Genomic DNA, 27,477 nt, shown 5'->3' with positions numbered 1-27,477 from the left:
AACAATCACAGCCACTCTAAAATACCTATGTGGTCTTCTAAGTGCACTACCATTCGCAATACTGGCTCTGATATCAGTGAGACATCAGTAGGACTACTGATAGCATGTGATACTGTGGCCCTGTAAAGGCACTACCAATTAGAAATCTACACAAACAGATCACCGCTGCTAATGATCACCATAGAATTAAAAGTCCATGATTGATCTTCGGAAAGTAGCCTCCGACATAAGAAGAAGTCCACCTTTTCAGGCAATGAGTTTCCAAGACGTTGCATCCTGACCATGGCGATGTCCATTTTATAATTACTCACATGATGGGATGTACCAAAAAGTTCTCTGGATCTTGTATGAGAAAGCAGACTAAAAAACACACGTTCCAGCAACTGAGGGCAATCAAGCAGACCATTGATGATTTTATAAAGAATTGTGGTTATATTTTATTTGCAGGTGCGGGGACCACACTATAGACGCATATTCGACAATCGGCTTTACCATTGAACAATACAACATTCTTAGTGTAACAGGATCACTAAATGGTTTAGCAGATCGTGTCAAAAAAACCAAGAACTCATGTGGCCTGTAGGCACTTCTTAGCAATATGAGCGTTGGCGTTCAAGGTCGGTGTCCGTACCACACCCAGATCACAAACCGAGGGAGGTCGTCGTATGACATTACCACCAATACTGTAATTGAAATGTGTAGGTGATTTGACCCTGTGAAATGTAATTGCTAAGCACTCGTTGAAACATCAGGGCGTTGACAGTCCTAAAGATCTTGATTTCATCGGCAAAGAGTAAAGTATTTGCTTCCAGATTGTACACAATATCGTCGATAAATATATTAAACAGTTTTGAACACAGATTTGATCCCTGGAGCACACTAGAAACTGCTGCGAATGGTTCCGAGACTGACGAAGCAAACTTCACTGACAATTGGCGATCAGACAAATAGCTAGCAAACTATTCCAAAAGAGTATCAGTCATTCCACTAGCCTCGAGCTTCCTAATAAGGAGAGGATGGCTAACCTTATCGAACGCTTTAGAAAAGTCTTGGTATAAAGCGTCCACTTGCTCACCTTTTTTGAACACTTCCACTATGTAACTTTGTAGAACGACTAGGTTGGAGACGGTCGATCTGCCATGAAAAAACCATGCTGCTGAGGAACAATTATTTTAGTCAGAATTTGATCGACCTTCTTCAATACTAGCTTCTCGAAGACCTTAGCGAAAGTTGGCCGTATGGCAATTGGTGATAATTACAAACATTATCAACAGTACCTCCTTTGTGAATTGGCACAATGTAACTTTGCTTTAGGGCCTCAGGGAAGACGCCACTCTGCAGTGATTTGCTGAAAAGTTTATGGGTTAGACCGGTTACAACTGGACTGCAATATTTCAATACATTCGGGGGAATTAGTCCGGTCCACAACCTTTATAAACGTCAAGATTGACAAGAGCTTTCTCAGCTTCTTCAAATGTGACATCAGAGTCAGCCATTAAGTCTTCCGAGTCTACTGTGATAGGCAAGACCAAGTTGCTTTGATTGGAGTTGGATTTTGAAAACGACGAAGAAAAGAACTGAGCAAAGTATGAGTTTATTAATGCTGGTCCAGTAGTTGTCATATCTCCAAACCTCATAGCGAGGGTGCAGCAGGTGAGTTGTTGGCATTTCTAATTAAACCCCAGAAAACCTTAGGGTTGTTTTTGAGCCTATCTTCAATAAAGGCAATATAGTTTCTGTAACATTTATTAGATAGCAGCTTGCATTGATTACAGAAGTGGGAACATTTGTTGTAATCACTGGAAAAGAAAGTTGTTTTATATTTCTTGTGGAGTGGTTTCTTTCTCAAGGTTAAGTACTTTAGTTCTTTCTTAAACCAGCATGGAAATTTGGAAGTAACAATTTTCTTCATAGCAGTGTGAGCCAAGATTTTGTCCCTAACACTCTCGCCAAATGCGCTGAAAATTTCGTCCGTACTCTAGATAATCCATCTCATGAAATCCCAACGACTGAAGATCGAGAAATGTGTTTTACCGTGTCACATATTCTGAAGTTGGATACCAATGACGCAAAGGAGTAATATAACTGAGCTACGGAACTCTCACGTTTAGGGCCGGATATTGAGGATCAATATTCACCAGTAGGTGACAATCCTCAAGCACAACGGTATCTGGAATGGAAGAGAAAACCAAGTCCAGTAATACCAAGCGGTTATTCTTCACACTATTACACTGGTTACCACGAAGCAGTGATGCAAGTTCCTTTAGCAAACGCACCGAGGACGATTTAATGGTGTTAGTAGGAATTAACAAATCCACATTAGGAAGGTTACAGTCGCCCACCAGCACAGATTCAGTTATATTATTTCTTGTAGCCTTAACTTCTTCTACAACCTTACAATAGTTCCTATATACATGGAGGGGTTGAGCAGGATGAATATACACTCCAGACACAACTACATTAAAACCATGGCCAAGGGAGAAGGCAACAACGATACACTCAATGTCCTGTGTATTACATCGAATCAAAGAAGACGGCATCTCTGTATCCATAGCAACCAAGACACCTCCGCTCTGTTTCGAACTAGTTACATTAGACCTGTCCTTCATGTATACAGTATAATTACTAAATCCTAGTTCTGTATCTTGAATCTCCGGTAGTAGATTGGTCTCAGTGAGTACCACCACATCGTGAACGTAACTGGCAAGTTCGACATTCAAGACAGTTTCAAGTTTAGCTTAGATCTCAAGCCATTTACATTCTGATAGTATATGTTTAATGCCGAACTCCAGTTGCAGTTTTTGAGTTTTTACTGATTTATTGATAATACTGGGGACACCATAAACGAATTTAATTGAGAGGTCCCACTCACCAGCATCTATCCGCTCCTGAAGTGATTTCCTCAGAGAATTTAAGTGGACCCTTTCCTTCTTGGTTTCTATCACAAGAAACAGTGATTTCTGAGAACGAACCGTCGAGTAGTGAGAGCTTTTCAGGACTAAAGTTCTTGAGAAACAAACGTGCATCATGCTCCCTGTTCAATATCATTTTCAGCGGTCGGGCATTCTTTTCCTTGCCCATCAACCGAAAGAGAACCAGGGAATCAGGAAGGGCTTGCTCAATGGTCAAAAACATTTTAGTGGCCACAATTCTGTCATGTTCATTGTTTTTAACGATGTCGGAGTTTGGGCACTCAGAAATGTTGTATGAATGACATTCCGAGCACGGCGGTTACGATCAGTTATTTCGGAAAAAACATCTTCAGTAATTGTGTCCAAATTAACCCCAGTTTCTGACAAAGTAATGAAATTATCCTTTAACTTGGCTATCCTCTCTTCAGAAGTTGCGATGCGGGGCTCGAAATCAGCAATTTGTCCCATATACTGTCATTTATATGCTTAATACCATTAGTGACGGTTTTAATATCATCCTTACATGCTAAGTTAGAAAGTTTAGAAAGGATCTCAGCATGGATTTGCAAAGGATTTGTAACTTCTCTGGGCGGGACTTATACAATTGGTAATCAAGAAAAAAATCCACACATAACGTTCAAAACAACTTTATATTATAATGACCTCCAACACTTTCGTGAACTGAGAAAGGAATAGAAGGTACTTGCCTGTGAATGTTACATAGGCTATATAAACAAGATAGAGGAAGGCATGCCGCATAATTTTTTTTTCTTACTTTTCTAATAGGTTACAATATGTTTCTTATATGGGGCACAATTCTAGTCAATATTTAGTAACTTCAGGGGTTCCTCAGGGGTCAAACTTGGGCCCAGTACTTTTCAATTTGTTTATCAATGATATTGTTAACTGCACAAAAAATTCACAAATTTTACTGTACGCAGATGACCTTAAACTTTATAAAGTAGTCAATAGCCCTCAGGATTCCAACGCATTACAGGGGGATTTGGATGCAATTGTAGATTGGACTAGTAAATATAAGATCTTTTTTAATATTAGTAAGTGCAAAGTAATGTCATTCACAAGGAAAAAGATATCAATTTCGAATAACTATGCCATAAATGGTAGTAATCTTGAAAGGGTATTTGAATTTAAGGATTTAGGCGTAATTTTGGATCCTACTTTAACTTTCAATCCTCATATCTCATCTATTGTAAATAAGGCCTACAAAAACTTGGGATTTATTATTAGACAGTCTTCAAATTTTCATTCAATTTCAACCTTAAAAACATTGTATATATCACTTGTCCGATCAAATTTAGAATTTGCCAATATAGTATGGAATCCTTATTTTGCTAATCGCGTTAATTTAATTGAAAAGGTACAAAAAAGGTTTTTACGATATTTATATTTTAAAGAAACTGGTCACTTTACCTTCGATATTTCATATAATCAACTTTTAAGCATTTTTGAAATGGAAAGTCTTCAAAAACGTAGAAAATTAGCGAATTTACTTTTTCTTTTTAAATTGCTGAGAGGTGAAGTAATGGATTCATTTTGCTTGTCAAAAATTAATTTTTACACTCCATCATTTTATAATAGATCCCAAAATTTGTTTCACATTAATTTTTCTCGTACAATGGCACATTTTTCATCACCTTTGAATACAATGATGAGATTGCATAATTCTTTGCCTGGGGAGGTTGATATATTTTTACATAGTATTAATCAATACAAAAGACTTTGTCAGAGGGATATAAACTGAGCTAGACTATCTAATACCTTACATACACACATTTAACAAATTACTACACTACCAATATTTTTATTAAGATGTGTATACGTGATTAAAAACGCACACATCTGCGTGCGCGCGTTCTTTTTGTTATGGCTTATCTTGACTTTGTTAATATTTATGATTATTTATTATTGTTGTTATTTTGTTTATAATTTTATTATAGTTACGTTGTTTTATATATATATATATATATATATATATATATATATATATATATATATATGTGTATTTGTTATTTATCTTTAGGCTTAATTATCTATTTAATGGAACTATTTTGGTGGAACACTGGACTGGATTGAATTTATTTGAATGTGTGAATATTATTGCATGTCATCTTGATTTAAACATGCACAATGTAATTGGGTGTGTAACCTGTATTGTTGCATGTAAATAAAATAAATAAATAAATAAATAATTTGAAATCTTTCTAGACTCATATAAGTAGCTCAAAGCGCTCCTTCATCGTTTCTCCTAAGTTACATTTCGACTGAGGTAACGAATGCAGCTGGTAAATGTAATATTTTTGCAAGATTCATTTACTATGTCTTCAATGATGCAGGATGTTCCAGAACTACCTTTTGACTTTGGCTGGAACTTGTCTCTTTCAAATTATTTCCTAACAATGGGTGCTGTTGTGAGTAAGCTTGAGGAACGCAATATCAAGAAGGGAGCTGGCCTTAACGAACTACCTCCTATAGTGTTTGTTTGCAACCCTGTACCAACCTCATCTAACCATCCTTTTCGGGCCCTGGTGAAAAGAGAAGTTTTCCCGTCTTGATTGAAGAAAAGTTTCATGGTAACTATTCTCAAGCAGCGTGATGCATTGGTGTCAGAAATTACAGAACAATTGTTATCTATCTAACCAACCCTTACTAAGGGTTTTGAAGGCATAATTATACATTTTTTACATTTCCACCTTACTAAATGCATAATCAAGGAGCAACATGGATTTATGATGGTCGGTGACTAATCTACTTACGTTCCAGGAATATATATAATTTCCTCATTTCTTAGCTCCTGCTGTGTGGATCATGTCTACCTTGACTACGCCAAAGCCTTTAACAAAGTAAACCACCACATTCTGCTTACCAAACACGAGAGATATGGTATTCGTGGTTCATTATTGGAGTGGCCCAGGAGCTAATTAACTGATAGAGACCTTGTGGTCAAGATTGATGGTGCTACCTTCTTACCTTTTCCTGTACCATCTAGAGTTCCCAAGGCTCACACTTAGCCCATTGTTCTGGTGTCTCTTCATTAATGTTATTGGAAGTGTGGTCGTAGTGGATTATCTACTGCTTGCTAATGACATTATAGTCTTTAGTCCAATCATCCCTCTCTCCAGAGTGTCTTCAGCAGTCCCTAGATGTATTATTAACGAGGCTCCATACATTAGTATGAGGACATTATTGGTATTGTCCGATGGGATTCCACTAGCAGCCGACAGAGTAAATTAACGGTTAGTACAAAATACGACTGCTTCACCAAAATGCCAATCGGCCACCAACAAAATGAGTGAAATCCAACTGATGAGTGAATATCAAGAAACAGATGTTCTTGTTGTACCCGAAGGGAGTTTCAAAACGAAAATCTTCACCTCCGTAAAATTCAAAAATACAAATTGGCTAACGTTTTTTTGTATACACCACTCCAAAGGAGGAGGCGTTACTGTATTAAAAAAAAAAATAAATTCTCATTCTCCATATTTTCAAGACAGGAAACAGTCGAACGAGATTTTGAAGCAGTCGGGATCAAACTTCAATCAAACAATTCAAATTTTTTGGTCATTGGAACCTATAGGTCTCCCAGAGGAAACGAAGACATTTTATCCAAATTTGAATCCTTACTTACAGACCTGACCCACAAACGACACGAATTCGTCCTGACCGGTGACTTCTACATCAACGCGATGGACAAGACATCCAACCACCAAAAATATTGTGAATTTGTTGAAGTCTTTTGGCCTTGAGTTGTTCATCACGACTCCGACACAAGTAACTGCAACAACTCAGACAGCCATAGACAACGTCATTGCTAATCTTCCAAACATTGCAGTAACCGTGGTTAACACAGCCATCTCGGATCACTAAGGCCAATAAGTCATAGTCAGTGGAAAGAGAATTAAAAGAGAGCCCAAAATTACAAAAACAGTAAGAGGCATAAGACCTGAAAACATAGCTCTTCACATTGTAAAGAAAAATGGAATTTTATGAATTTAATTGAATCCGTAGAACAGCAATTTAAAAAAAAATTAACGATGTCCTGCCTTTTCACCTAAATATATGTTGCCCTACAAAAACCACCAAAGTTTGTCCTAAGAGGGTAAACAATTGGATTACTAAAGGCATATTGGTTTCGAGAGAAAAACTCAAATTTTTGACACATAACTATGTATCATGGCTACTAGCCAAGACGATCATTCGTATGAGACTAAACGCAGGAGAAACTACCGAACTGGTAGACTCAGAACGGTAATTTACGAACATCTGCCCTTACAAGCAAGTGTTCACTTCATCAACAAGCTGCCCAATTGGCTAAATAATGCCGTAACACCCAAGGTGCTCAAAACTCGTCGCAAGCTTTTTATAATGTTACCCAGTTTTTGGCTTTTGACTGGGAGATCGCTAAATCAGGAGATTGACTTCAGCGATGTAGGTGGAAAATTGGCAAATGGATGAAAGTTGTGTGAATGTTGAATTGTATGTTTGAGTGTAATTCGTATGTGGTGAGAATGTACAAAAGTTTAGTTCTGATACTTTGATATTGACGGTTGCTATACATGTGAATCATGTATCTGCAATAAACATTTATTGATTGATTGATTGATTGTCTTATTAATTTTTAAGACCCGTGAGATCGCAAATTGTCAGCCATTGTAGCTATTTAACACAATAGCTAAGCACGTAACAACTAACACTAATAATATTTACAACCACATAAATAAAATAATGAAGAAGAATCCAGCATACGACAGTACGATTACACTAAAGCATAAAGAATTAACAACAAAATATCGAGGTAGCTGATAATGTCACGTGACAATTACGAAATAAAAATGCATAGACCTCCAAAACGCGTATGTCACCGACGGCATGGCACTTTTCAGACGCGATCTGAATTGGCGGAAATGGTTAAATTGAAAAAGTGAAATGTAGCATAAGATGTTAAACAAGTTAATTGTTTTAATTTGATGAAACACTAACAATTAAATATAGTAAAAAACAATTTATAAGGTGTGCTTGAGTAGGCATACTACCAGAAATTACTTCTAGTTTCATTGATAAGGAATTTAATTTGTTACTAGGGAAAGGAGTGACATTACCAGTGAAGTGCTTAGACCCTCATCATGGGCTCCACTTGATAAAATCTTCAGGTAATACTCAATCACTTATTTATAAACATTTTTTGTAACAAATGTTGTATCCTGTAAATGAATACCGTCTAAAAACAATGGAGACATGTTATAGAACATGGAGACATGTTAAGTAAAAATTATATATCTTACAACAATATTTCTGTGTTGCTAGCTATTTGGTTGGGTAGGGCACAATAAGCGGACCCGGTTTTTTTATATTGAAGAATGTAGTCTTCGATACCTAATATTCGCATCTCAAATCCTAGACTATCAATCGATATTAAAATATGAATATTTACAGTGATCAAACAAATTATTAGAACAAAAACTAGGAAAACTGAAGACGACCATATTTGCTCCTCTCACAGTTACAGTTGTTTATTTCTCACAAATTTCACATAATGGGATTTTCGGTACGAGTCCAACATGTTGAAGCCACAAAAACAATATACTGGGTGCTTCAAAAAAATGTATACACACTTTGAACTTCCATAGAAAATTTATTTACCGTTCTACAAAGTAAAATTTCAGGAAATTAGAAAGCTTAAAGTCCAATGTAAATGAAACGTAAATAACAAATGTTAATACTGTTCAAATTGGGGACCTGCAGCATCAACACAATTCTGAGTACGAGTCACCACTGATTCTGTACATCGTATCAAAACGTCCAATGAGATTTCTCTACACACAGCTTGAATCTCATTCCAAAGAATGTCTAGGTTACGTGGTTTACGTTTGTACACCTCATCTTTTACTGTGCCCCATAAGAAGAAATCCAGTGGTGTAAGGTCTGGAGAGCGTGCTGGAAACTCGATTGGCCCCCTGCGTCCTATCCACTGGCCCGGCAAATTTTGATCCAGGTAAGCTCGTACGTCCCTGTGATAGTGCGGCGGGGCACCATTTTGTTGAAAATAAAAATTATCATTACCGTATAATGCACGAATGGCAGGAAATATGGAATCAGCAAGCATTGTTAGGTAATTAATACCAGTTACAGTACCTTCAAATCGAAAAGGTCCAATGAGTCCCCTTGAAGACAAACCGCACCACACATTTACATCAGGCAAATTTACAGCTTTTTCAATTGTAATGTGAGGATTGTCTTCAGCCCAGTAAACACAATTGTGCCTATTGACAGTTCCATTAAGTTTGAATTGGGCTTCATCCGACCAAATGATGCTACCCATAAATTCCGGTTCACGTATCACCATCTCCTGAACCCATTCACAAAATTGCAACCTTCGATCTGGATCGTCGTCACTTAGCTGTTGCACCAGCCTTGGAATGTAAACACGATACTTGCCTCTCTTCAGAATGCGTAGCACGCTGCTAGCACTTACATCACTTTCACGTGCCCCTTGCCTTGAAGATTTGTTAGGAGAGCGTTGAAACAGTTCCAAGACTGCTGTTGAAGACTCATCACTTGTAGCTGTTCGAGGTCGACCTGAATGACCTTTATGCACATCACACACTGTTCCATGAACTTCGAATTTGTCTCGTATGCGTGTAATTGTTAATATTGAAGGTGGTTCTGTATCATAATCCCTTCTCCACTGTCTTTGAACTTCATTTACATTCTCAAACTTCCAGTACCACTTAATAACCTGCTTACGTTCTTCAAAACTCAAACGTACGTCCACCATGTTGATATTACAAATTCCAACTAACAATATAACATAAAGGGACGATTATGCTGCCACCTGGCGAAGAAATATAACATTAGCCTTGTAGAGCGGGAAAACTATGATAGTTTAAAGTGCGTATACATTTTTTTGAAGCACCCGGTATTTTATTTATGTCTTATCATCTTTCAAAGCAATGTCTTGTAGTTTTCTAAAATTGACTGCCATTTTTAATTAATAAAATTACTTATGTAAAATTTAAATATTACCCTACATGTATTATTTTAAAGTGTTTACAACTGTTGATATAGACTATTTAAGTTAATAATTCAAAATAATTAATCAATATCGATTGATTATAACGATGGTTATGATTAAGTAATATCGTTTGCCAATTTCGATATAAAAAACCGGGTCCGCTTATCATACCCTACCCATTTGGTTTCAAAACATTATTAAATTGAAAAAGTGAAATGTAAGATGTTAAAAAAGTTCATTGTTTTAATTTGATAAAACACTAAAAATTATTTACAGTAAAAACAATTTATAAGGTGTTCCCTTAATATGTACAAGGCTTGCTAGAGTAGAAAGCTATTTAGAGCTATTTAAATAAATTTGTTGGATTTTGGCCACTTTTTAGTTCAGTTAGGTACACTAACTGTTTCTTAAACATTCACAAACCTAAATATAGTGTTTTGTTTAATTCAAATGGTCTGTGGGTAACAGAGTTTCTCTGTTTCTTGCATTAGAACTATGAAATTGTCCTGTTTTGGACAACTTATCAATATTAAAAAAATTAGAAATTACTTGTCGTTTCAAAAATATAAAGTGATTGTTTTTTCAGAATTGTTAATTATGCTGCATGCTTGCTTTAATTTACTAATCCCGAAAATTGTGGATGCCTATCAATATATAGTTTCTTTGGTAAAACTGTATCAGCATGTAGTTTTTGTATGGTGTGTAACTTATATTATTATTATAGTATGGAAGCATATTTTTCTTAAGCAAAATCTTATTTATTATTACATTTTTAACAGCTTTCTAGCTAACTGTAGTTATCTAAATTTTGGTACGTAGCTTATTACTGGTATGTTGAATGGTTTGTATAAAATCATTTGAATCAACAGTCACTCTGAGAAAAGGTACGCTTATCTCACTATGCAAATGATTATCATGGTTCAACTCTACCATTAACCAATAAGAAAACAGAATTTTAAATTTAATCAAAAGTTGCAAAATACATACCGTATTAGGAGTTCTTAAACACAAAACATTAATGGTCATTTTAATGACTACTAGGATAGCTTCTGAAATAAAAATGTAATTTTCAATATATGTTTGCACATTGGTACTTTGAGTGAAATTTGTTTCTATATCGTTACCTTATTAATATTTTGTTTTTCAATTTATATTAATTTTGTAACTTAATTATCACATCTTGTAAGCATTCAATGTTTAAACAACTTGAATAAAGTGATTTAAGTGTGTAGGTCCTAGGCTCCAGTTGAATACTTATTGAAAAAAATAAATCAATAATGGGAAAATTATAAGTAACCGGTTAACAATAACTATAGGTTAAAATAATTGAAATTTAACATTGCATAACAATAGACAAAACCCTAATTTTTCAGACTTACTTGTTTTTTTATGTAGATATTATTATTTATTGGTTGTTGCTCTTATAATTATTTATTTATTATACTTCATTCCTCATAAAATGAGAACTATAACATAAAATTATGTATAATTTTAAACGATAAACAGTGTAATCAATTTATAAACAATAAGCCTATATACACACATAGGCTATATATATTTTCTCATCCCTGACGCATTTTGAGTTTTTTATGTTGACCATTTTATAAACAAAACATTGTTTTAAGTAATACAAAATACCAGTCAATTACAGCTTCAATCAACATACAGACAGCTAAAAAGGCAATATCCAGTTATAGAGAAAAGTAGTAAATAGTTTTCCTGTGTTGAGGATTGGATGATTTTTTCCCAAATTGCCTGGACCTAATGTTATGTCTAATTTTAGGTTTTGTTACAGTTTTAAAACAAAAAATATATTTTATTTTTTGTCATCATTGACTTTCTTGAAGAAATTATATTTAAAAGAATATTCCGGGTATTGAGATATAAGCTGTACTTTAAAAAATCAGAAAGTTATTTTTATCTTCATTCTACATTTAATTCATGCAATATAGACTGTAATTACACCATTTTAAACGCATTGTTCATTACGATAACACAATAGCATACGTTTATTTATTTTCATTCCAAGCACAGGTATCCAATGTGCTTACTGTAAACTGAAACTTCCTTTTTTAGAACTTCAATTTATTTGTATTAACATACATTAAAAGTTACTTAGATTACTAGTCACAATACTTAATCCCAGAATTGATTTTTGTGACTTTATATCCTACGTTATATCATACATGTTTCATAGTTACTAAATAGTAATATTGTACTGTAATTTTAAATGAAGTACTACTTGAACGAAACACTCAATAGCTCCAAGACAGGTTAGTCGTTCTTCAAATATTTAGTAAAGATAAAACATTAACATTTTTTTAATTAATATATTTTGTTTAATGGAAAATCAAAGTAATTTTATGCATAACTTATCATTTTAAAATAAATAAGAAAATGTAATATATTTTTATCTCAGATTAAATTTTTACAACAATGACTGCAATACACCATAGTAAAATTATTCTTTGTTTGAAGGTTATTTTTGACGATGGAAGGATTGTGAAGGAAACAGGATTTTTCCGGACATTTGCCATCGTTCAGTGAAACAAGAAAACAGTAACACTACGTTTCGAGATCTGCAATCTGATCTCTTCTTCAGGTACCTGAGGAACAGGGTGACCGGTTTCGTTGTGAGGCCAGTCTTTTACTCAGAAAAATTCCTCCCACAAAACCCAATTTGACAATAGAGGAGAAAAAGGCCAGGTCGATCCTTGGGAAAGACGACACGGTCAAAATCTTACCTGCCGACAAAGGCACCGCTACTGTGGTACTTGACTCAGTAGCGTATAAAGAAAAGATTGCGGAAACTTTAAATACTGGCAAATATACAGTTTTAAATAAAGACCCGACTGATTCATTTGAACGCAAAGTAGCAAACACCTTAAGAAAACATAAAGAATTTTTTTCAGATAAATTTAGATCTAAATTAACTCCTCACCACTCCAAAATCCCCCATATGTATGGCCTTCCCAAAATCCACAAACCTACCATCCCTCTCCGGCCCATCATTAGTTCTCGTGATTCACCTTGCAGGGAATTGTCTAAAGTCCTCTTGGACATCTTAACGCCATTGGTAGGAAAAACTGACTCTTTCATCAAAAATTCCAGGGATTTCGTAGAGAAGTCAAAATCCCTAAAGTTGACTGAAACTGACAAACTGGTAAGTTTTGATGTCGAAAGTCTATTTACAAATGTACCAGTTCCAGAAACTCTCGGAATTATTAAATCACGTCTCAAAGAAGACCAAACATTAAAGGATAGAACTAAACTTCCCGTGCCAGTAATTATGGAACTGTTAGAACTATGCACTCAATGCAATTATTTTGAGTTACAGGGTAAAATTTACCGTCAAGATGAGGGGATGGCAATGGGTTCTCCGCTGTCTCCTATTTTCGCCAATATCTTTATGGAGGAATTCGAGCGAAAAGCTTTGGCTTCAGCTCAGTTCAAACCGAAGATTTGGTGGAGGTATGTGGATGATACCTTTGTTATTTTTTCTCATGGAGACATTGAATTAAATAATTTTTTGAATCACATTAATAGTATTTCTCCTTCCATCTGCCTCACAATGGAAGTGGAAGTCCAAAACAAGCTTCCCTTTTTGGATGTGTGTGTATTAAGAGATAGGGATGTCCTTAAGACAACTGTTTTTCGAAAGATAACACACACAGGAAAATATTTAAATTATCAATCCAACCATCAAAAATCTGTCAAAGAAGGAGTAGCCTACTCGTTGTTTGATAGAGCAAAGAGCTTGTGCTCAGATAAAGATGGACTAAAAGAAGAATTTAAGAAAATTGAATCGGATCTCAGAAGCAATGGATACCCTCAATTAGTAATTAATAAGTGCAAACGAACCAGAAGAATCATTCCTGAGTCAGAAAAACAGAATTGTGATAAATTTGCGTTTATGTCAATCCCTTATGTGCCGGGATTATCGGAGAAAATTAGAAGAGTAGGTAGAAAGTACAACATTAGAACCGCGTTTAAAACACACAACACTCTTAGACAAAGTCTCGTAAAAACAAAACCAAAAAATGGCACACAGGATTCCAAAAACTGTGTTTACAGTATAAAATGTAGCTGCAATAGGGAATACATAGGCGAGACAAAAAGACCACTAAACGTAAGGATAAAAGAACACAAAGAAAACACGAGAAAGGGTTTCACAGAAAAGTCAAAAATTGCACACCATTGTTGGTCCGAAGACCATCATATGAATTGGGATGAAGCCCACATAATACATCGGGAACCACATTTCTTCAAAAGGAAATTAATTGAGGCAACATACATTAAATTGGCAGACCAACCAATCAGTCAACCATCAGTCGAGATTAGGCCGCTTTGGTTGCCAATTCTAAAAAATGAACTAAAGAGAAAACCAAAAGTATCAAACGGATCGGATATTTGTAATAAACCAATGCGGAGTCACAATATGGTTTTAAGAAGTTCATCTCGCATGAACCAATAATAACGAAAGGGCCCATTCCTGTTCCCCTTCCCTTGTATTTCCGCCATCTTGTTTTAGCCAGCCGTCACGATTACCATTGGCTAGTCCTTCTGGTCAGTCGTAGGTGGTTAGTAGACGAGTGAAGACGTATTGTGACCTGTATTCCATAGTTTAGTTAATGATTAGTGTTTTGTATAGTTTTGTATTAAGTGCATGTCTTTAGTGTTAGTGAAGTTGACAAACAACATGTAGGTTGTGATTCCTGACTTAGGCGTGCCACAACGCTTTAGTAAGATTTGTTTATTTTAACCTAATTTGTAATTATGTATTAGGTTAGTTCTTTACCTGAAGAAGAGATCAGATTGCAGATCTCGAAACGTAGTGTTACTGTTTTCTTGTTTCACTGAACGATGGCAAATGTCCGGAAAAATCCTGTTTCCTTCAGTAAAATTATCTTTACTGCAGCAACATAATAAATTGTTTCTGTAACTAACAAAGCCTATTATATATATATTCATTGTTCACTGATATCTCACTCTGTATCTCATCTTTGTGTATGATTTGATAAAGATGTAACCACCTCATCATGTAATGCCTACTTGAAAATGTTTTGGAGACAAAATATTTTGTCGTAATTTAAATGGAGCCATTTTTGAACAATTAAGTTTAGGCCCAAAATAGATTATAGTTACTTTAACAAATATTTGGTGTAAAGATCTTATTACAAATATTTAATATTTTTATAAATCTATTCTAATAAAGTATTAATTATAATATATCATGCATTTATACATTGAAAATGGTATATCTTATGGAGCGATAATCTATCTTGTTGGGGCAGTACTTATGTCACTTATGTCAAGTCTATTGTGAGAATTCAGAAGTTATTCATTAGGCTGATATTTAGAAAAAATATAGAACTATCTTTTCCATTATTTACAAGCTAGAAATTTTGCCCCCTTGCCATTTATTTGTTTTCAAAGTTTAAAAAAATGCTTTTTCTTGTCATTGGAAATAGATGTGCGGTGTCGATGAACATCCTTGGATGCACATTACCGGACAGATAAGAATGATGACACCTGTTAGGGCTAGAAATTCATTGTTATAAAAATGGTTTTTTTATTTGGGGCCTAAATTGTGCGATCACTTGCCAATGTTTACAAAAAATCGGTAAAGAACCTTTAACTTTTTCATGTATTGAAGTTGAACAATCTTTAAAAATAAAAATAAATCATTAAGTATTTTAAGATATTTTGTATGCATGTTGTGATAACCTTATAGCATTTGTTAAATTGTTCCCAATAACGACATACCTGTATAGGCTATATATAGATTTTATTCAGGTTTCTCTCTCAAAGAATTTCATTTCACTTTTATAAATATTGCAATACTTTGTTTCACTCCTTGCCTTAGTAATTTTATGCACTATAATACCTTATTCCATAATTGATTTTAGACAACATAACGACTTTAATAACTTGCAGTTATTTACAATTATTTTGTAGCTGAATTAACATTTTTGACCAGAGAATTAAAAGTTTCATTTGACCAGAGATAGATTATAATTGTTTTAACAAATAAAAAGCTACTAGAAATAAAGAGTATTTCAATTTCTTCTGAAATGTTCCAGTCTCATTAATTGATTAAGAAAGTTATTTTGATAGTGTAAAACAAAACTTATACGTTTGGTAAACTTTTATTTCATCCACATGAACTTTTGGTTTTTATGCATTATTTATAACTTATGATATCCTTCACATTTGTTGGCAAGAGAAGCACGATAACTGTACTTCAGTAACTCCATATTTATCAGTTAAAGTTTAACTGCGAACTAATGAAAAATCAATATACTTTGGTAACATGACTGTTCCACTCCCCTTTTCACGATTCCCATTCATGCAATCAGCAATTAAACATACAATAAAGTAGGCAATGAACTCAAAGAAGTCCATACTTTTGAATGTTCATTAACATGTTCGATGCAAGCTACTTTAGGACAGTAGGGTATCACTCACCATAACTTGAGGTATTGTTTGGACAGTTGCACTACCAACGCTGAAATTTTCTGTTAATTCGCCTGTCACGTGCTGCAATCTTGCTGCAGATCTCTGAAACTTTTCAAACTTGTTCTGTATGAAGTATACCTACTTTCTCTTACTTTAGTATGGCGTGCAACAATCTCATACAAATTTTTACATTGTCCTTTATAAATTAAAGTTTGTTATTTTTAATATTACAATTATTTAAACAATATTTTTGTTTGTTTTTTTATTCGAAATAAACACACTGTGACGTGTCGCGCTGATATATGCTATCTACAAGACCACTGTACAGGCAATTACGCTGCTAAGAGACAGAGACAGAACCATGTGAAAAATCAAGGTCACCAAGGAAAATCGTGTCATTTCTAGTCCTTTACAATACATCACTCATCACAACTGTCAAGTTAATCAATAATCAAGTGTTTATTGCATTGACAAAATACATTCATAGAGCAAACGTCAATATTCAACAATTTAACCATTCATACCACACTGAACTCTCCTTTAGACATATATTTAAATATTCTTTCTGCAAATTTAGTCGCCAATTTTCCCACTTTAGTTCAGGAGTCATTGTTATGATTGTGCAGTTGCTCAGTCATGTACCATGTAAACTTGTTTACAAAATAAAATGCATTTGCTCCTAAACAGCATTTCAAATGAACATTAAACATCTTGAGCTTAGGCACTTTTTTTTATTTAATTTGGTAAGACTGTGGAAGCAAGCACTCATGAGCTACCATCCAGCATTTTCCAGTCAGGTAGTAATCTCTGTCTCTAGTTTCGTATGATTGAACATCCCGGCTGTTAGTCAAGGCACATCTAGATATACAACATTATTATTTATAGTTATTTTTAAACTATAAAGACTTGGCAGAGGCAACAGTTGAAATGTTTTGAAAGCTCGCCTTCACGACTTTAAATTTTAGTTTTTAAATCTATCGGTTTCTTCTCTACATACGTTAAAAAATACCTTTGCCATTAGTATGGGTTACCGACTGTTGATTACTTACGTGTAAGAACATAATATCATCTAATATGGTGATTTTATAACATAATGAACCAAAATAGCACCAACTGAATGAAAATCGTGGATTTGAATTTTGCTACTTATTGGATAAATAATAGGAACCTTTTGTCACAGTGAACATAGCCTATTGAATGTATCAATAAGTTGGAAATGTGTAACATATTTTGGAAGTTAAAAAATTGTTAACTTACCTATCCTAAAACATCATAGAGAGACATTGGACTCTTTAATATTTAGACATTCAATTGTTTAACATTTAAAATTATAATTAGTAAGCAATTATTAGATTTTTAGTTTGCTGATGGCTGTAAATGACAAGAATGTGGCTTCGCACATGTCTTTTCAGTGTTTCATGTAAATCAACTGCCAAATGATTTTACACTTTGACTTGACAATCTAGCGGCGTTTGTCTAATTTTAGCACACACACTACACCATGCTCCTGTAACCATTGTTGAACGTGTTAAGTAAATTTACTATATTTTGCACAATATTTATGTTTGCACTTTTCTTTATGGGTTAGAAACCATAATGATATATTTCATTTGTACATTACATTAGAATTAAAAATTTGGAAATAGTTTCTTTCAAAATTAATGTTTTTTAATTCTTCATTTTTATATACAAAATGTGTTATTTTCATAACACACATTGTAGAGCAGTAAAGCATATTTAGGTTGTATAAGTAAATGCAATTGTAAATTCTGACGGCATATAAATAAACAGGTTCAAATGTACTAATACTATAATGTTTAAGTAAAATAAAACTGTTATTAATTTCTTTATTTTAAAAATACACATTCTGTTTGGTAGAAAATTTAAACATTTAAAAAATTGTATTGTACAACATGAAAAATATTGTATTAAAGTTAGATAATATAACAATATAAATAGTTCACACTAACAGTATTTGATGTGTATTAATACATTGTGTAAAATATAAATAATGCAAAGTGAGATTCCACGTACAAGTTGTTACATATCAGAAGGGCACAGGCTTCAGAGGGATGCAATAGAAAACGTAAATCTACATTATTTGTGAAAATATGTAATGATTTTCTGCCGCAGTATAAATTAAATTGTTAATAGCAGTGAATATCTCAATTGGTTCACAATGGTAATACATTTCTAATTCTTCTTTTTCCAATAGGACAGTCTGTACTTGTGTAGAACTCCGAGTTAGAGAAAAACCACAATTCTACTTGAACAAAACAACATTGAATTATAATTTTAACATGCATTCAATATTTAATAATATAAAACAAACACTCCAATAATATAGGTTTTTATTTCTGTCAGGCCTTTCGTACTCAATGAGCACATCATCAGACCCACATAACTGAATAAAAGTAGTTACAATAATAACATAAACAATTTTGTACTAAATAAAAACATACGTCATTAAAAATACAAGGAGATAATATTCTAAGACATGACAGTATGTCTATGTATATATAAAAAGATTAAGTTGGTATTTAGTTAGATCAAATAAAGTAATGGTGAATTTTGAAAATGCATTCAACAGTAAATATGTTCTATTATACTAATTTATAGAAAATGAAAGAAATATGTATATATCTTGACGATCTTTTGAGCTAGGTGTCCATTCTCTTGTTTGTGTGGATTACAAGTTTCTCCGTATTCAAACCACCTATCGGTCTTCAAATTAAGGTAAAAACAGAAAAATGCAGCATAGAAACTTAACGATTTACTCAATAATAATTGATCGATCCTAAAAATGATTCACAAGAAAGACAATTATCAAGAGATGTATAACAAAGAAAAAATTCTGACAAATCATATTATTCCTAAGCAATAGCTATACAATTATGAGAAGAGTGACTATTTCATTTTAATTGTGAAAACAGCTGTTCAGTGACACAGTGGTCCAAGGCATGTAGATAGTCGAACAGTTCCTCGACACAGGTTTCTGCGGTCTGAGATCGACTGTTGACTCGATTGTTACACTCTTCTAACTTGTTTCTCAATTCTACACAGTGCTTGGTACCACTGCATTTTTCCTGCAAAAGAAAAAAAATGATAAGTACAAATGTGTCTTGACATTTCTGTTACAGTATATGATATTATGCAGGGTGTATACAATATTTTTTAAACAATGTCAGATCAAATCTATCAACTTTGCACTATGTTTCACAGCTATCTTCATTACTTTTATAAGTAATAACTATCACATGCCTACATTGGGGGCACAACCCGTGGAGATTGTTATGAAAATCTTACATGCACGCCTTGGTCAAAATGCATATAATTTGTAAATATACCCCAATTTTAATGTTTATTTTCCATGCACATGTTCCCAAGGGACTAATATATCATTCAGAGAGGAGTGAAGTCCAAAATGGATTCTAGGTTATGTAAAGAGGTTATTTTGTGAAAACTATTAAACTCCTGTCTAAGGATGATTTAAAAAGATCAACTGAAGTTCCATAAATACACGTTACAATTCTACCATAAATGAAAACCATGATAATCATGACAAAGATAATAATTATGATGATATAGCTTGTTCACTTTTATGTAAATAATTAAATCAATAACGACTTGTTTAATTTGGTGAGTGACAATCATAATTACTCTATCCAATGGTATTAAAAAATTTATAAATTGTGATAACTGATATGATGCCTCCATTTTTATACATGAACTAAAACCGCTGAGGAATAATTTTAATCAAAAACAAGTGTTTCATATAAATTACCTTAAGTCAAGTAATTCTTCAACTTTGTTGTTTTTCATTGTAGGTAATTAAATATGCTTTCTAACAATAATAAAATAAGAGGCATTGAAATTTAATTTCATGTAACAGTTTTCAAATGAATTATAATACATTATGTACTTGATTTTCATACATATAATGGAAAAATATATTAGACTATTTTACATCATATGCAAAGTTTTAAGGTATTACTCTGACAGTTTAGAAGATAATGGGCATATTGTATAGACTACACTAGTCTAGTATGGTTTAATGTATCGGACAGTGGTATGCAAAGGGTTAAAAAAATTGTTTTTTGACTTTCTACATTTTCCAAATAAAAATAAGAATGTTCAATGCCAAACACTGGGAAACAAATATTTTAATTACTAGTGATTATAAACTATTCCTTGAGTAAGGATCCTGATTAAAATTTTACATTTTACAAGAAAAGAGTTTCATGTTTTAACAATAGAAATGGGCCTCTGTAAATAAATGACACTTTTTGTATCTATAACTAAATAGATTTCTTCATAACTTATATTTGATAAAATTTTGGAAGAAACGTTATTAATATGTCATTTAGCAGTGTGCCTACATTAAAGACTATTAATCTTATGCCGTTTTCTTATAATTGAACTGAATTTATCCATTTTTTATTTAATAGGTATGTAGTAATTTATAAAAAAGTGGAAAAATCTTATTCTGAAACAATGTTTTATGGATTAGCTTTAATTTTTAACCAACGTTTTGATATTTTTATTTCTTAAATATTTGTAAAGTAAATTTTTTAACCAAGTTGCCATAAAATATTTTCTACTTAAGATAAAGTTATGAAATTATACATAATAAATACTAAGTAGTCCAAAGATTTCACGTAGACGAAAGACGCCGGCTATGACATTTAAATACTCAGATTGAGAGTTATTGACTTTATCAACCTGGTTTCTATTGGTTAGGTAACTTTCTAAAAAATTCAACTCCACATTCTTAATGCCATAATATTCTAGATTTCTAAAAAATATACTATGGGACACATTGTCAAAAGCTTTGCTTAAGTCAATCATATAGATTATTATGAAATTGAAGATAGATTAGAGAAGTTTTCATTCCATCTTCATAAATTATTGTACGAACAACACATCTTACTGATCTTTTTATAGTTTACAATAATAACAGATCAGATTTATTTAGAGAAACAAGCCAAGAAAATGTGATGCTGTTCAGAAAAGATTTCACAAAATTGTTACGAAAACGAGAAAGAACTAACTGTGAAAAATATATAGCATTTTGAAAACAAATTTACAGCGTTAAAATAGTTTTTCAATGATACTATAAGATCATCACATGTAATTTCATGTATATAAAATATTAGACACTGTACTGCACCTCCGGTAAACGAACTGCCTGGTTGGAAAACCCCTATCTACTCTCGGATCAAATAGTATATACCAGAGTTTGAACGTTGACCACAAACTAAGTAGTAGAGCTAAAATTATAGGAGTTACATTTAACTTTAACTTGTTTATTTCTGCATCTAAACGAATAAAGCAAATATTTACAAATTTAATAATAACTGGTTTTGGCACTACTACTAAACTGCAATTTTGATTAAAATTTTGGTTAAATTATTAATTGTTAAACCTGCCATTGGAGGCCCAAAGCTCATGAATAAAACTGATGGGAAATGGTCTACTATGTTAAAACAATATTTAATTTATTACAGATTCCTCGCACCAAGGTGCTAGTGGACCGTGCATGATTGTTGCAACACCATCCTCGTTAGTCTGACAGCTCGCGTGTTTCATAGATTAGGCGACAGCCGCAGTAACAGTAACAAAATCTGTTTTATTAAGTTAAAGTGGTGGTAAAACTAGTTTAAAATTGTGTTTAAAACAAAAATAATGGCTATACACTTAATAACGTGACCAATGCCAAGTGTTTAATCAAACCTGGTTCAGAATAAATATTACAATGGTTTACAAGCATCTGGTTTAACAACAAATTGTATACATATGATTAAAAAATTGTAACATTACATGCTCTAAGTTAGTACTCTTGTACATATATTGTATAAAAATATGGTCTTGATAAGATTACAAGTTTTCCTGGTTGTGAATGTTGAAAATTGTAGTTTGGTTGAAAGGGCCAAAACAGGTACCATTTTTTGTTGTTACCGACATAAAAACTCAAATTGAATGTTTAAACTATTTGATTTATATCTAGACGGAAAAATAAACACGTTTCAATTTAATTAAACTCCCATAATTTTTGCTCAACTACTTAGTTTGCGGTCATGTTCAAACTAGGTTATCTGTAGTTTTTTATCCAATGAAAGGCCATGCTTATTGCTATGACAGCGGTGCTGATGCACACATTGAAAAAAATTAAAGTTGTACACTTCTAAACGTCTTGTCTTGGCATCTGTTAACTAGTACTGGAAATCTGAGGTTATGTTATAGTTAGATTTTATTTTCAAATGTCAGACATTCGTAAAAGGTTAAGCATAACCATTCTAAGCAATTTGTTAATGATCTCTATTGAAGGTACTTATAGAAAGCAATCCATTTTAATGAGGTTCAAACATTGGTATTTACAAAACAAAGAAGGCTTCAGATTGAATTATGTTTGTAGGCCATAGTTTTTTTAAGATAAACTGATGCTAAAAGTAACCTATTACATAAAAAAATAACTATATTATTTAATTTGATTTTGCATTTTAAATTAAAAGAAGACTTTTCTTTTTTTTGTATATTTTTAGATTCCATTTCCTTGAATGGTTAATGTATGTTAATAAGTACGCTACATGATATAGACCAATTTGATGTCATTATACATTTGATAATTATAGCACAAAAAATGATACTATACAATAGGTCTACATTACATATCACTTTATATACATGTGTTCCCAAAAATACTGAACAACTTTGTAATCAAATACTTCAACAAGACACAGTTATAAGATTTAAAAATTAAAAAAAATACCTAACACATATATTTTCAGGTTTCTTGGAAATCACTATTATATTCATGAAGATGGTTCCCACTGTTGCCAAAAATATTGATATCTAAAACAATCAACAGCAAATTTCTGAAAATGCTGAGCTAGCTAGCTTAATCTTGTAGATTCAGGGTACTTTGGACTTGTAAACTTAGTCTTTGAATAGTTTAAATATTAGATCTGGACCTTGTTAACTTTTCGTGTATATGAAATGAAATTCTTTATTAGCCCAAAAGAACATGTTACAATGTTATAAGGCTCGTCAAACAGATATCTTACAATTATACTAAACTTTAAAAATAATTTTAAGCATGGCACATCATGGAGTCAATATGTACACTGTTAACAAGTTCCTGGAGAATGCAGCCTAAAAATCATCAAATGTATATATTTCATTTTCAGAATTTTATTTATTATTGAGAATGATTTCAGAAAGTATTGAAGGCGTGACTTAACGGTTTCTAATAGTTTTGAAAAGACTGAAAAACAGAAATAGGTCTGTAATTATCTGCAATTTTACTGGAATCTTTGTTTTTTAATATTGGAGTTACTCTGGCCACCTTGAAACATCCAGGGAATTATTTACCAGAGCCGAGAGAGGTTTAGATAGAATATAAATATATTGTTTTAAAATTCTGGGAGATATTTCGTCTAAGCCTGGGGATTTGTTTGATTTAAATTTGTTAACAACTTCTATTATTTCTTTTTCACACACAGGATGAAAATGCAAGGAACTATTAACAAATGGGTTTTGCAAATAGTCCATAGGGTCATCTTAGCTTAAGTTTAATGATTCAAGTTGGTTTGAGACAATATTAGGTACATTAACAAAGTAGTGATTGAAATATGTTACAACATCCATTGGATTTGAAATAATTTGATAATTGACAGCTAGACGGATGTTTTTAAGGTTAGGAGCTGTTTTTGTTTCTGAGTTCATAATATGCTAAGATGTTTTTTGAATATTAGAAAAATTATTTATTTGATTTACAATTTTTTTTTTTTTTTTTGCTAATAGGATTAGTTTTTTATGACATTTGAGATAAGCTTTGTATTCATTCCAGCTCTTTTCTGTATTGAATGATTTAGCTCTGACAAAAAAACTCACTTGCAACAACAGCACTTGCCCTAACCCCATCAGTCACCCATGAAGGTGGGGTTGGCTTGCATTTCTTTGTTTTCTTGATAGGAAATGCCAGTTCATAGTAATAAACTAGCTTCTCCATAAACTTTGAAAACTTCACACTGTCAGATTCACTAGAAAAAAAACATTTAACCAGTCTTCATTAAGTAAAATTTCATTAAAAATTACATGTCCTTGTTCGGTAAAGAGTCTTTGAGTCATAATTTGATTGCAACCTATCTTTAATGGCAAATTATTAACATTTATTTTTAACATTTGAGAAAAATTGTAGTCTGAGAAACAAGAATGAAGGTTGAAACTAGTAAGTTCGTTTATATGATACTTATAATTATACAGTATTTGCATATGATCCCAACTTCCTAATTGTAAGATGTGGTATAAATTTTCGTATGATCCCAATGACCTATTCTGAGGACGTTAACAAAATATTTGTTTTTCAAATACATTTTAAATTTAAAAAAAAAAATATATATATATATATATTATATTAAAATAAATGTTATGAAAATGTCTACAGTTTTTAATAAATTTGTAGACAATGTTCAGAAGCTATCACTGTTTCGTTGAAAATATTGCACCAACTGTTAGTTGTCTAATGCATTTAATATTTTTTGTAATGTTTAGTCCTTATTATATTTTGTGAATGTTTAGATCTAAATAAAATGAAATGGTCACATTTTCCACTACACAAAAATTATACAAGTGGTTAAGTGCAAGCAGGTAGATGGTAATCGGATAAACTTTACAAATAATTAGTGTACCACAAACTTAAATTATAAAACGGTAATTATCATATTAACCGCCGGGGCGGAAAAATACGAGTTTTGCGTTCTTAACTTATTGGAATCGTCCTATATAAAAAAAAGTATAAGGTTTGATGGGGTGGAAATGAGAAATAACGAAGTTCTAGAAAATAAAAAATTAAATAACTTTCCAGTAATATCTCCATGTTCTACATCCACGTCTAGCGTCACGTGACCTTTTGTGGCCAATGATTGAACCTCGTGATGACGTCATCGGTTGCGCCGCCATCTTTGCAAACGTAAATGAGAAATTACAGAAATTAGCAGAATTTTGATCAAAATTAATAATGTTTTTCTTAATTTCGAGAAAAAAATTAATTACGAGTGCCTCCGGCCATCAGCGCGGGCTTCGGCAGCACCTTCGGTGCTGCCCCGCGCTGATGTCAATAAAAGAAAAACATCCCTCGAGATAGTACCTATCAGTAAAATATAAAATTCTAGAGGGGCTGATCAAAAATATAAAATTGAAATGTAATGCAAAGGCAATTATGTAAAGTTTAAAAACTAAATAAATCATGAAAAACTCAAATATGTAGATGGATATTAACAGAGAACACTTACCATTAGTGTGTTGGCGGATATAGCTAAACAGCAGCAACAAAAAAGTGGTCTATTACAACGAAACGACACAGTCTCCCGGTTTAAAAACACCACTCGACCGCACGACGAACAAATACACTCATTTTTAAAAATGCCCTGTTCTATTAAAAAAGAGATAATTTCGTTTCGGTTAAAACGTAAGCTCTTTACGTGCCCTACGAAACACTCCGACACACACAATTCACTAGGGTTGGTTGAACTAGTGGATGGTTGATTCATCATTGTAAACTCACTCACTCAATCCGACCTACTGAACACGATATCTTGTGTAGAACTGACCTATGCCCCGGACAACTCAGATAACAGGTATGCTATCAGGCTGCTATCAGTCCCGGCCGCAGATAATATTCAAGTAAACAGATTATCCAGACACAGCACACAAACTGAACATTAAAACATTAGAAACTTTACCACTTATCAATATACCCCCTAAAATCATGTTATTTGTCATTTGCACCCCCTAGTACTATATATATTTTTTGTTCAGGAGGGTGAGCAGAATACGTTGGTAACGTCAAATTCGTGATTTGCCGCCCCGGCGTTTAATCTTACTGGTACCTATAAAACTGCTATGGAACGTTAAAATGTTAATAATGAAAAGCATTTAAAATTTAGGCCCCTTTGATTTCATAATTTCACCCAATATAATAACGGTTTACTCTAAGTACATTTTTATTTGTACTTGCAATGCTCCATCTACAAAACTGATAGTACTTTTTTTGTGATTATAACTCTACGAAAGTTACGGTATTAATTGATTTTTTAGTATTCTACTGAAATCTTTTCTGCTTTCAATGAAAGGGAATTCACAATAAAAAAGTTGTATGTAACATAGCTTAAAAATGATTTATGCACTATTAATAAATATAGTTTAATGTGTGTAATAGGGCGTACTCTATAAACCTGTTTAAAAAGAGTTATTAATTTCTATTCATAAATAAAAATTATACACAATTTTTAGAAAACTTACATTTCCAGCAAAATAATATAGCTGGCACTTGAGTAAAATCTCATTGGCAAGTGGTAGGACTCAGGTAAATACCAGCATAGTTTAAACCCTAACCTAGTTTTGATAACCATTTCCAGACCATCCTATAGTCTACAAAACCTAGGAGATTCTAACCTATGTTACTTTAGTTACCAAATAGGGATGTGCAGACTATGGAAAGTTTAGGTAATTTGTACTAATAAATTATATTTAATATAGTTTTTTGGAGTATATATTGAATAGTTTAATATTTAACCTACCTGATTATAAACAAAATCTAAGAAATATTTAAAGTGATGTCCTGATAGAGGCCATTTGAAAGAGATAGGTCGACTACACTTTAAGCATTACACTGAAAGTGCCAACATAAAACTCTTAATGAAGGTACTTAAACCAATACTGATTTGAAAACCAATAAAAATATTATTACCCTTAATACGACTTGAGGATCAACCAATTCTTCTTCTTGGGCTCGGACTGATGGAAATAATTTTCGCAGTAGAGACATTGTGTAAACCTAGAAGATAACACAATCGATATAGAGTTCAATATTTTATAAATTTAGAAGTTTAATTACGAATTTGGACTCATACTTACTTTTTTATTAATATCTTGAAGGATTTAAAGATTGTATGCTCCTCTCTAACAAAGCTGCAGAAAATCCACGAGTGACCCTACAGACGAAGATTCAGCAGACGAGACGTCGAAAGAAGAAAAAGACTACAGCTTTGGTAACGAACAATGTGATTGGACGAT

The 27,477-nt window shown here is 32.9% G+C and overlaps 1 protein-coding gene across 1 annotated transcript; it reads right to left on the bottom strand.

Moving 5' to 3' along the window:
- Nucleotides 1-19,161: 19,161 nt before the first annotated feature.
- Nucleotides 19,162-27,471, bottom strand: LOC124368711 (cytochrome b-c1 complex subunit 6, mitochondrial). The gene is made up of 3 exons (XM_046826012.1): nt 27,319-27,471; nt 27,152-27,238; nt 19,162-19,487 (listed from the first exon to the last, which is right to left on the bottom strand). Exons 2-3 carry the CDS (start codon nt 27,227-27,229, stop codon nt 19,314-19,316), a joined length of 252 nt encoding a protein of 83 aa, XP_046681968.1. The 5' UTR covers nt 27,230-27,238; nt 27,319-27,471; the 3' UTR covers nt 19,162-19,313.
- Between the last annotated feature and the right edge of the window lie 6 nt (nt 27,472-27,477).

This window comes from Homalodisca vitripennis, chromosome X (assembly GCF_021130785.1).
Source record: "Homalodisca vitripennis isolate AUS2020 chromosome X, UT_GWSS_2.1, whole genome shotgun sequence".
NCBI lineage: Eukaryota > Metazoa > Arthropoda > Insecta > Hemiptera > Cicadellidae > Homalodisca > Homalodisca vitripennis.
Note: the sequence above shows the minus strand (reverse complement) of the source record. Positions and strands in the feature narration are given on the sequence as shown.

Coding starts and splice junctions, on each gene's coding strand:
- LOC124368711 (XM_046826012.1), bottom strand. CDS start 27,229: ATGTCTCTACTGCGAAAATTATTTCCATCAGTCCGAGCCCAAGAAGAA. Junction 19,488..27,151: donor ATCCTCAAGTCGTATTAAGG/GTAATAATATTT, acceptor TTTCTTTTGCAG/GAAAAATGCAGTGGTACCAA.